The 12,954-nt window shown below is 36.1% G+C and overlaps 1 protein-coding gene across 1 annotated transcript in view; it reads left to right on the forward strand.

The window, feature by feature from the left end:
* The window catches only part of ARL15 (ADP ribosylation factor like GTPase 15), a 424,189-nt gene that overhangs the window by 157,178 nt on the left and 254,057 nt on the right, over nt 1-12,954 (forward strand). The window contains exon 3 of the mRNA XM_003782778.3: nt 3,906-3,965. Within this exon, the coding sequence (XP_003782826.1) occupies nt 3,906-3,965 (60 nt within the window). The remainder of the gene's footprint in view (nt 1-3,905; nt 3,966-12,954) is intronic.

The following is a 12,954-nucleotide window of genomic DNA, read 5'->3' on the forward strand; positions in this document are numbered from 1 at the left end:
TTTTTTCAATTATCTAGACTTTATCCTCTGAACACTAATTGCTACAGGTATACTGTAAAAAAAATACAGCAGTATGGATAGCTGTACAAGCTCAGACAATTAAGTTCGTGAACTTGTCCTAGAAAAAGAGCTACATTACATCATTGCTGCATGACACTAGGGTTATCTTCAAAGTGCTTCCCTTGGCCATCTGGTGATCGTAGTGATACTCAGCAATGAGGTATGTAGCACTTTTTCTAGGTTGAGTTCACAAACTGAATTGACCTCATATATACTGCATATACCTTTGCAGTATAAATCTAGCCACACATATTCTATTTGGAGAGAAAACATTTGAGCAGTCTACAGAAACATTTATATGCTTATAAATAACATTCCTACATTACTTTCCTTAGTGGGAACATTTGAAGATATTTTTGCAATCAACTTACTATGAAGACTGCAAGTATTTAAAGACAGTAACAGTGATACAATCTGCCTGTTGGATTAATAAAGTTTAAAAGTTGTATTTCACATGTAGGTGCAGCATTTCTGGAAGGATATTACTCTCTTTGGGTGTCTGTATAGTGTCAGCTTTTAAAGAATCAAAGCAGATTAAATATTACTTGGTATCTTCTGTTTCCTTTTCAGAATTTGAGCCTGTGCCTGTCCTACTTCTATAGAAAATCCATACTCAAGTTGTCCCAAACATAACCACCACTAGATTGCTTAGTATTTGCAGAGGGTGTTTCGTTTTTTGGATTTCACAATTATTGCCTTTTAATCCATGTAATACCCATGTTTGGTAGGTAGATACATGAAGCATCCAAGTCTCCTGCAGGCAAACATTGGTGCCAGCAAGAGTATTATGATTGGCACTGACATTCCTTAATTTCCCAGAGGCCAGACACCTGGAGAGGCTTTCTTGCAGGCCTAGGATCACGCCACTGTCTCAGACACATGGGACTGCCGCCTCTTTCCTCCTGCTATTTTACAAAGATTCAGTGACTTCATGCACCATTAAACATAATGCTATGCTGACTGTATTAATCTGCATTAAATCTATAAAGGAAGGGTATGTTTGGGAAGATTCTTAGAGGGCCCAGTGGACATTTCCTGTACTTCCTGTGCAGCAGATTTCAACTGTTGATACTTCTATCACTACAAAAATGTACTTATTATTCAGTAATAACTTCCACAGCTCCAACTAAGCATTTAGATGAATAAATGAGCACCCAGAATTTTTTAAAACTTTATTCAAACTAATATGAGGGTACAATATTTAGGTTACATTGTTCTCACTTTCAGGGTAAGGTTCCATTTGTAGAAAAGCCCCTCACCCAGGAGGTGTGTTATAGACCCTCACCATGTGCACAGTAGGTGGGATCCCACCTCATGCCCAGCACCCAAGTTTTTAATAGGAGGCAAAAAATATTGATTAAATTATCCACAAGAAAAACATATGTTAAAACATAATGCCAACAATTGCATATTGTGTGCTTTTTGTGAACTGAGCCCTGTGATAAACACAGCACATATATTATCCTTTTAACAAGCCCCATGAAGTAGATATTATCATCTACTAGATGAGAAGGCCAAGTCCAGCAGGTTACCCGTATTCAGAGTTAACAAATGTCTTAACTAGTCCCAGCTCCAAAGTCAATTCTTCAACTGTTACCTGATATATACTGTGTTAGATAGAAGGTAATACGTAAAAAAATAAATAAATAAAAAATTGTGGTATATGGATAGCATGGAATACTATTCAGTGATTAAAAAAGATGGAGACTTTAAAAAAAAAGGTAATACGTAGGTAATACGTAGATTATTAAAGTACTGAGGAAACATGCAGCAAGGGAGTACAAAAGACAGGTTGGACAGGCTGGACTAACAAGGTGCACGTTGATTTCCTTCTTTATGAAACAAACCAAAACCATGTAAAGTAATTGTTCTTGTCCACATCATACTCCATAGGTCTTTTTACTTGGCCAGGCACCTATCTTAACGCATCTCAAAAAAAAGTATGTGTGCGTTGGCCATCTTTACTCTGTTGATAATTTCTTGAAAAGGGGACTTGTTTTATTCACCTTGTAATTGTATATATTAGATAATGCTTGACACCTAAAATAGAATGAATGCATATCCAAACTACTGATAAATTAACTTTTAAAAATTAGTGGGGCTTTTTGATCAACGTATATTACTTAAACATCAATTTTTAATTCAACATGTCAATATGTTGTTTTTCGTTGTATCCTTATTCATCAGTGAAATATGTCTGTAATTTCTCCTTTATAATACTATATTTTTTCTAATTTTACTATCAGGGGTGTCCTGGCTAAGTATGATGATTTTGAAGTATTTCTATTTCTACTGTCTATAAGACTTGACATGGTATGCTTTTTTTTTTTTTTTTAGAAATTATTTTTTACTTTTATTTATATATATTAGTCATCTTTTTTTTTAGACTTTGGTAAAAACATAATAAGGAAAAAAATTTGTTTGCTATTTGTATTTTGTCTCATGTATTCTATAACAAACAAGTAGTAAATGATTATGTATTTAAAAAAAAGTTGCACAGCTCTTGTTAAAGCTATATTGATAGGTACTTTCTATTTTGGTTGCTGATACAATGCTATCTTTCTTTTTCTAATATTATTTTGTAATTCTTTTTTACATAAGACTATAATTGATTTTGCATAGTTATTTTGAAGTTAGCTACATTGCTGAATTTTTCATTGTTTTTGGTAACTTGCAAGTAACTTGGTAACTCGGAAGTAATTAAATTTGTATTTTTTTTTACAAACCATTGAGATTTTTAAGTTATCATAATTCTATTAGCTAGGATCTTCAACTTTACTAGGAGTGGTGGTAATGAGAACACTTATCTCATAATTGATTTGTAGATAATGCTTTTGTTTCCTCATGAAATTGATATATTTGTCCCAATGTTATCCTCAATGATTATGTCAATGTTTTGCCTATAGTTGTAGTTGATGTTCTGTAAATATTCATGGAATAAAGGAGACTGAAATAAAAAAAAATTAATGGGGCTTTTAATCAAAAAAGAAATAATAAGTACATGCAAAACATTCAAATAATACAAAAGAATCTCCTTCCTACTTAAGAACTCCGAGATCCCTAGTTTTTCTGAGGGTTATTACTAGTTGCAGTTTCTTGTGGATCTTTTCAGGAAGACACAGTGTGTGTATTTGCCTGTGTATATGTGTATGGGTGTATGCACACTCACATATGTTGCTCCTGGGTTTAATGTTTTAAATGGTAATAGTTAAGTCCTAAATACACGGTTAATCATAGAACTCTATACTCTGAATATAGTTTTATAAGAGAAATATTTTATCACATGCATTGCAAAATGCTCACCTGTGCATAAATGGGTAATTATGATTATACTTTTAAGAAAAAAGTATGTATGGTATGTCAACCAAGTCTTTTAAAGAAAACACTAACATTAAATACTATATAGTTGTAATATAAAATGGTTAGAATTTAAGTATCTTAATTTTTAGGGCTGTAGAGTTCTATGTGAGAAAAAAATTGTAGGACATTAACTTTTGGAATTAGATGCAAAGAGCCCTATAGTTTATTGTTTTCGTTGAAATTTCTGTGTTTCAAAATGTCTTCTTTACCATTGATAGAAATCGGAGAGTGGCATCGTGTATTGAGTAAGGCAATGATTTGAAGTAAGGGGATAGTGTTAAATTTTGCTGCAATACACAGCTGTGTTTTGAGAAATTGTAGAAGACAATTTTGGATTATCAGTTTATTTTTGAAATTGCGTGTTTCTAGTATAAATATGAGATATGAAAGTGAATCTTACTCTGTCTAAAGAAGAGGATTTGAGCATCTTATTTTAATTTAAAAGTTAAGTTGCTAATTCTTATGTTTTTGTTTTCTAATTTTAGGTTTTAGTATAAAAGCAGTGCCATTCCAGAATGCCATCTTGAATGTAAAAGAGCTTGGAGGTATAACATTTAAAGTCATTTCTGTGTCTGTCCTTAACTTTTACTAATTTGATATTAACATATCTAATTAAAATGTTAACTTATTCTAGTAAGTGATTCATTGTTTACCTTTTATTTTGATAATGTATTTCCTAGAAATACTTCCTTCTCTTTAATATGTTGTAAAAGTTGCTAAAGAGTTCTAAGTAACCTTTTTAATTTTGTACGAATCAAAGAACTGTACTACTAGTGGCAATTTGTACAGTATTCTTACTGGTTTTATTTGTTTAAAAAATTATTTTTAAGTGAAATAGATGAAGACAATTTTAATGTAATTATTGAAAGACAAATTATACAAGGCAAAGAACTATATTTTATTTTATTATTATTTTTTTTCTTTTGAGACAGAGTGTCACTATGTTCCCCTCGGTAGAGTGCTGTGGCATCACAGTTCACAGCAACGGCAACTCTTTGGCTTAAGCAATTCTCTTGCCTCAGCCTCCCGAGTAGCTGGGACTATAGGCATCCACCATATCGCCTGGCTACTTTTGTGGTGTTATTTTTCTGGTTGCAGCTGTCATTGTTTAGCAGGCCCAGGCTGGGCTTGAAGCTATGTGGCTGTTGCCCTGCTCACTGAGCTACAGGAGCTGAGCCTAGAGCCTATATTTTTTTTTTTTTCAAGGCAGGGTCTCACTATGTTGCCCTCAGTATAGAACTGTGGCATCACAGCTCACAGCAACCTCTAACTCTTGGGCTTAAGTGATTCTCTTGCCTCAGCCTCCCAAGTAGCTGGGACTGCAGGTGCCCGCCACAATGCCTGGCTATTTTTTGTTGATGTTGCTGTAGTTGTCACTGATGTTTGACAGGCCCGAGTTGGATTTGAACTGGGTTTGAACCCTCCAGCTCCAGTGTATGTGGCTGGTGCCCTAGCTACTGAGCTACAGAAGCTGAGCCAAGAATTGTATTTTAGAGTAGCTTGTATTTATACTGCAGGTTTTATTGTATTAGATCTTTTTAGAAAGTATTTGTTTCGATAATAAATCTTTGCCGATGGGTTCTTTGCTGGCCAAGCACATTTATTAGATAGGCTGTACCCCAAAGCATACATCACTCAGTCTTTCATTATACTCTGTCTGGTGTTTTTTGGTTGTGTTTTATGTCAGTCAGGGTCTTAACCCATGTAAATAGATTAACAAAGAAATCGGTCAATTCAGTGAACCCACTAAATTCTCTAATGGCACAGGAAAATGGTAAGTGCTTTGGAGTTCAGTATAATTATCAGTTTAATGACTTAGAAGAGAGTTCTATTCCATCTCTTTAATCAGTTTGTGATATTAACGTTACCCTGTTTTGTTTTGGTTTTTTTATTTTCTTTTAAAACATGTCACAGTTGGAATGATATTTAGTTTGATGAATTTGAAACCGCAACGTCATGCCATTTTCAAAATGTTTGCTACCTTATTTTTACCTAATGAAGTGTTGGCTGATCTTTTTAGGTGTCTGTTTTTAGAACACTGTGTAGAACTTGTTTGCTTCTGTTGGTCTATTTTTTATGTAGTAGCTGCTTTTTGCTTTTATAGCATTAATATTTAAAAGTAACCATGATTGAAAAACTCTAATCTTTCTTTAAGACATTTGGCTTTGTCTTTTTGATTCCTCAAATCACAAAACTTGAATATTCTTGTGAGATAATAACTTTTCTATGCAAAATTTTTGAAAGACTGTTCTATTAGGTTGAATATTTTAATATCACTTTGTGGTTTCTGTGACTATTTATTCTTTGGTGATAGTATTATTTATGGATATTGTAAAGTCAGACAATATGTTCTAAAAGTCCATGGAATCAAAACATATGTTTCGAGGGTGGACATGGTGTCTCATGCCTGTAATCTCGTGGCACTTTGGGAGGCTGAGGCAAGAGTATCATTTGAGGGCAAGAGTATTAGACCCACCTAGGTAACATAGGGAGACTTCTATCTTAAAGTTAAACAATTAGCTGGGTATAGCAGGGTATACCTGTAATCTCAGCTACTTGGGAGGCTGATATGGGAGGATTGTTTGAGCCTAGGAGTTGAAGGTTACAGTGAGCTATAACCTGGCTACCACATTCCAGCCTAGACAACAAGGTGAGACCCTATCTCAGAAAAAAAATATATATGTGGTTCAAGCATTTCCATGAATTCTATTGGTTTTAAATATGGTTGGTAATTAGTATTTTATCATTAAGTCAGTATGACGGACACAAAACTTTTTTTGAACATGTAAGAAATTAGTGATTAATCAGTAAGGCATTTATTATATATGAAATTGGAAGAAATAATGAATGTATCTGGACAATTTTTAAAAAGTGAACACTTCAAGGAGTTTATAATCTTGGCTGTGTGTGCCTGAAATTCAGTAGAATGAAAGGTGAGGCTAGAGGACTAGGGGTTTATAAGGTGGGACTAGGTCTGTTCATGGTTTGATTTTGCAGAAAGAACTCTGCCCTGACAATAGCTACAATGCTAAAATAGCTAAATAGCTAAAATTACAATGGCTAAAATGCTAAAATAGCTAAATAGCTACAATTACAATGGAGAAGATAACTTAGGCTTTGGTGGTAATGTTTTCATTTGTATCTATTCTGAAATAAGATCAAGAGGTATAGGTAAAAGAGTCTCAGAGAGTAGAGCAGATATATTAGCTCTAAACTGATATGTGGGGTTGTGGCATGCTTTAATATTAAAGATCAAATTTCTAACATAAGTGTAGATACTTTAGCCACTCCCATCCCCACACCCCTGCCAACCACCATCTTTAATACCTTTGTTTTCAGCTGAGAAACTATTTCAAAGAGGGAACTTTCTGAATAGAATTTGGAAACTGTCTTAAGGAGGGAACTTTCTGAATAGAATCTGATTTTGTGTCCTGTGTCCTATACTCAGAGGCAAACAGTAGAGGGAGTTGATTCCTTGGTGGTTCTTTTGTTCATTTATTTAAATATTTTAAAATACGAGGTACCAGGTTATGCCTCAACCAAGAACACTTTAGGTGCTGCCACAGATAAAGAAAGTCTAACTTTCCTAGGATTTAGGGTGTATCTTAGATGCTAAGAGGGTCATCTCAGTGTCAGGTGTAGGGAATTTAGGGAGAATTATGACCTATTGAAATCAAATTGTGAGGGAGTTGCTTCACCAAGACTTTCTAAGTTTGGAAGGGAAGAGTTGAGTGTTTAAGGATCAGTCTGTGAAGGTATGAAACCTTTATTCACCAGTGAAGGGCTGCTCCCAAGACAGATTAGTCAGTGTTCAATCTGGTTGTCAATACTAGGGAAAATTCTAGATTCAAGGAAGAAACTCAAGAAGATAAGTGGTAAAGATAGGCCGAGATTCAGAACCAAGGCAGTGATGAAGTCTTAATGAGGAATTTCAAGGTGGTTCTTTTCTTGGGCTCACTTCAGGAGAATGGTGTGACTCCTTTTCCTTCCTGCTAACATCCTTCCTCTACCCGTTTCAGATAGTTCCAAGGTTCTCTTTCATTATCCTTCCCAACCTTAAGTTAAATTTATCACTTTTTCAAAGTGATAAACAGGAAAAGGCATGAACTTATGCTCATTTTCTAGTAGAAAGAAATGCTGTGAGCTGAACTAATAATGTGTAATGCAGCCAAATTTAAGGAGAGTCACTTTTGGAGGATCTTAATATTAAGCTACATGTTTGCACACACACATGTTTTTGTGTGTATTACATGTGTGTTAAATGTGTGTAACATATATAGATAGGTAATTCTTTGCTTTTATCAGTTTTCTGTTTTACCAAAGTATTTCCGTATCTTCCACTTAAAAATTCTTATAATTCTCATTCACATCAATGCCTTCTCGTGTGATGTTTCTCTACTGTTCACTCAATTATTCTATCTTAATTAATTGTGTGTATAGCATGATCCTAGGGGCTGAGAGAAAAAAACACTAAGACACAGACCCTGTCTTCAAGAACCTATGATTAAGTGGTGGAGACCTTCATGAAAAGAAACATAGGAAATCAATGCAGTTTTTGAAAGTAATGAAATTAGGGGGGAAATGTAAGTGGAAAATATAGGTGTGTCACAGAGACAGTTCAGCCTGATGGTAGGATGGGCTAGTTCTGTTTTGCTGTTTTAGGAATGCCTTGTCACCCCCAGCAGGCTGTAGTGATTGAGCTTATCTTTATGTGAAATTGGAACCCTTGAGTTTTCTTTTTCTTTTCTTTCCTTTATTCCCTTGTCTTTCCCCTCACAGGCTCTCATTTAATCTTTGCAACTTCATGCTTAGAGAGTAAATGCTATTGTATCTCACAGATCATAAGACACCAGACACCAAGACACAGAGAGATTGAATGACTTGACCGAGGTTGTTTGGAAAACGAGTGGGGCTCGGTCTGAGCACTTGGGCTTCATTGGTGTACTTTCCACACATGCGTTTTCCCCAGTGCCCGGTGCAGGAGAAGAGCTGGTGTCTGCTGCTGCTTTGTCACTATTGTCTGCATGATCTACAGTCTTCATATGTTAGTATTCTTTTTTCAATAACAATGTATTGATAAAACATCATAGTGAAAAAACCTGAGCACCTTGCTCTCTGCTCAAAAACTTTTATAGGAATTAATCTCCAATTACTGCAATTGCTTTGATTATTCATGTTCTCTCTCACTTCTCACGTAGGGATCTTTCAGATCAAGCTCTTGTTCTGTTGTGACTCTGACTCTTGGTGCTGTAGCCGTGCTTCCCTCTTTTGATTTCTTTATGATTGCCTTCTGAATCAAAGTCTTACCTTTACTTTCCAAACTGTCTAGAACCATCTACAAACATTTCATTTTCATATTCTTTTGTTCTCGCTAATCATTCATTTAGCAAATATTTACCAAGCACATATTATGTGCCAGGCTCAGTTCTAGAAAGTCGTGGTGGTTGCAAGGTCAAGGCAAGCACTGTTTCTGCATAGACCAGGAAAGAGACACCAGTGAAATCTCTTGTGTAGTTCTCCTTCTCCTTAACTAAACCCAACTGTTATTTCCTATAGGCCTAGAACAAATTTTTAGGCTAGTCCATTCCATTTTCCCAAAGGAGTTTTCTAATACCATTCAGCAAGGCAAGTGTTAGTTCTGATTCCTATAAAGGACATTCCCATAGTATTTATTTGCTCAGGGATCTTTTTTCCCTTACATATTCTTTTCATTCAGTAGGTTTTTGGTAAAGCTAGTCCAAATCTCTTCTCTTTTAGTTTTAATTACTGTGATTGTCCTGCTCTGGATTATTTTTATTTTTCTGGATGTTATACAAGACAGCTAGCAAGGATCCTTGATGGACATATGTATTATACTTTCAAAGAATGTTCTTCCCTCCTAGTGACTTGTTTCAAAGCCCAGACATTCTGTATGATACCAAACATGTCCACCTTCCTGTATCTTTATTTCCCTGTCTGTAAAATGTGGTAATCATAGTCCCTGCATCATACAATCCTATGAACACTAAATTAATTAATGCAGTACTGAGAGTTTGCTTGGCCCACAGCTAACATTAGGGAAGATTTACTTTTATGATGATTATGCTGTCACTTGCCCTCCCCACAAAGGACATCTTTCAATAAAGCCTTTTTCCAAAGGTCCAAATACAACACAAGTCACATATTGGCTGTTTTTTCTCTTCGTGGTCTTTTCCCCTCTTAAGCAAGGCGATCTTTCCTTCATCATGCTATACCTGTTTAAACTGAGACGCCGTCGGGGAGGGACGTCACTCTGTCATTGCCTAGCACAGTTTTGGCATTTCACATGAGTTTATTAGATGATTTTTGTCCCTTTCCACCTTATCACCTCTCCTTCTATTTTCAGGTTTCACCTGAAAACTCTCTTCTATCACTGCCTGTGAACTGCTTTCGTTATTTATTTAACTCACGTACTTACAGCCACCTTATTAAGGCAAGTGAAGCCTCAGCCATGTAGCTGACCTGGACAGACACCACAGCTCTCACAATTTTTTATTCTAGAAATTTCCAGTTCTTAAATCTATGAACAGGTTTTTATATACTCATGGATGCTCTTCTCTTGATTTGAAATTTTATATGTGAGTTGATAGAATCCAGATACAAAAGTTTTATTTCTTAAGATGTTTGGTTTGTTATTATTTATTGATGAGGATCTAGACATCGTAATATTCCCTGACCTAATTCTAGAACCACAATCGGTTTTTTCAGATGACTTGTTTTCGTCGTCTGATATTCTCACGAGTTATGTCTGACTTGTCTCCCCATCCCCCCATTCTGGCCGCCATCCTCATCCAGGATACTCTTTGGCAGCCACGTCTTCACAACTGACACTGGGAAAGGCAGAGACAAGCTGGAAAGCGGTTAGCTATCTTTTGCCATTCATTGTTCATTGCTGCTGGTTGTCAATCAAAAGGGAAAAAGTTCACAGAGATTTTTGTTTGTACTTTACTTTTTCCCCTCTAAAGAAAAGACAAGTCTTTTTTAGAAGGCAGTGAGCGCAGTGCGGAAAGTGCAAGTTGTGTTCATTTACACGTTTACTTCAGTCCACGCAATAGTGATTGAATGATTTTTGTGGATTGTCAGCTAAGCCATTTTTTTAAAAGGTTACTTCTTTCAGCAGCCAAGCTGTTATATGAAACAGATGTTGACTCTGTCCTGTTTCTTTGTTTGCCTGAAGGAATACGCCTTCTCATAGTGAAAGGTGCTGTTTGTTTCCTGCTAGTTATCTTTGGATGCTGTTAATCTGTCCAGGCTATTTGCATTTCTTAATTTCTCCAGAAACTGTACAGGACAGACTTCTCGATAGGCAACTCAGGGGGCACTGCTGCCCATTTCCTTTAAATTCTGTCTTTTGTACCTAGGCCATTTGATATCTTTCATTACAATAGAGCTTTCTTCCTTCAGTGTCTCCTTTTATCAAATCTTGCTTTGGAGGGCAGAATAGCCCTTCATCTTACATGTTCTCAAAGTCCTATGCATATTGTGCATTTTCCCTTCCAATGATGTTAAAAAAAAAAATCCAGTAAAATACTGATGAATTTAACCTAATCACTGGCTCTGAGATTAGGTTAAATTCATGGCACATTGTACAGACAGAGGAATCAAGACAATATAAACCAATAACTAGGTAGTATATTAGAAAAAATATATAGGCAGAGAGATTTGCAAAGGTTATTATGGCTGTGTTGCTTTGAGGGACAGGTGGAGTTGTAGACATGTCTTGCTGGTGTAGCAGAGCATAGCTTGCCATTTGAAAACTGTTTTAGACGTGTACAGACATGGGTGTGTATGGGAGAAGTGGAAAGAAAACGTGTCCCAGGCAAAGGAAAATGTCAGTGTAGGTGGGCTCAATTAAGGCCACGTCCACAAAATACCTTATGACTATGCTATAAGTAAATCACCGGCACCTACAACAAGTAAATGTGCATGTTCTGTATGGGGGCACAACATAAGGAGGAAGTGTAGTTTAGCAAGGATAGCATAGCCGCAAGACCCGCTGCCACTCTCTGCATTTGAACTTGTTATTTTCTTATCTGTAAAATGTTAAGTTTTAATAAATCACCTCTATTTATTTCCCAAGGGATTGGGCTGGAAGAGAAAAGTTACATTGTCTAAAGCTCCTCAGAGAGATAATTCAAGAATAGATGGTGGTATTTTGACTAATTCTCTTTTTATAGTCATGGATCTAGTGTGATATGTAATATTGAAAGATCACAACTTCTTGATATAGTATTGTTTCCTTATCTAGGAAAAGAACCAGGTCTTTCTGGAATGGGAACAGCCAGTTAACTCCTGGCTCCCTGTGCTGTGTACTTTCTCACTTAGGCTTATGCTCTACTAGGGGAAATGATATTGGTATGAAGCCAAGTCACTTGGATGTGAGTTAAAAGGCCACAGCTATCTGAATTGGTTGAACAGGATCCCAGGGTGGTGGTGTTCAAGCGTTTTTTACACTTGCTAAGGGAAAACTGAGCCAAACAGTCAGTAGAGCCAAATAAATGAATCTAGGGGCCCAGAAGTCTGTTACTGGCTGATGTAGACCTGACCTTAATTTTTGTTTTCTTCTGGAAAAATGCCCTAGGAAATTTTTAAAAATCTGTCTTCTCAGTCATAGTCTAGTATAGCAGTTAACAGTCTACTTCTTCTAAGACTATATATACATATAGAATATTCTAGAAACTAGTTAACTGACCTTTCCACCCCCCAGTAGTGGGGATCTCATGTCCCTCAGAAGGTTACTGCTATAGCGCTGTTTCCTCTTCAAGAGCAATCAGGTCACTTCGTATATTCCAGCTCTACCAAACTTCCTTAGAGAACATTTGTGTTGGGTTTTTAGTTTAACTTACTATTCCTCACAAGGGAATAAGTATTTCTGTTTCTCCCAGGGATTGCCATAATAGCAACTAATTTTCATTGTGTATTTGGTTTCAGTGTGGTATTGCAGCAACAGCACTGGAAGTCAGGAGATCAGTATTTTCCTCTTAACAAAACAAGCCATTGGACACTGGGCAAGGCCCTTCCCTTTTCCAAGCCTGCTTTCTTTTCCAGCAGCCGAAGAAGCTTATAACTATACTCCTACTCCTGTTTAAGTATAACAGAAGTAGTTGATTTTTATTGTAGTATCTTTAGTAGATACTAAACTCTTAGTTATCTACCTTGCTTTGGCCCCTACAAATCATAGAGCCTGCTTTAACTACTCAGCAGGATTAGATAGCATTGTTTGCCTTATTTTTCTTTAATCCTGACTTCCTCAACAATTTTTATTTTTTTGGAGAAGGAGACATTTGGATAAATCTGAAAGGTTTTCTTTGTATATAGTGTGAGGCAGAGTATATATATACCTATATACATAAAATAGCAATGAATACTAAATGAAAGTTCCTCATCACTGTGCTGCTTACTGTGAGAAGCCTTATAGTCTGGTGTGATAAATGCTGTGACAGGATATAGTACAAGGTGCGATTAGGATCATATGAAAAGGACAAGCGATGTTACAGAGGAGGGAGAGTCTAGGAA

Source organism: Otolemur garnettii, unplaced genomic scaffold (assembly GCF_000181295.1).
Source record: "Otolemur garnettii isolate 467f Iridium unplaced genomic scaffold, OtoGar3 scaffold00005, whole genome shotgun sequence".
Taxonomy (NCBI): Eukaryota; Metazoa; Chordata; class Mammalia; order Primates; family Galagidae; genus Otolemur; species Otolemur garnettii.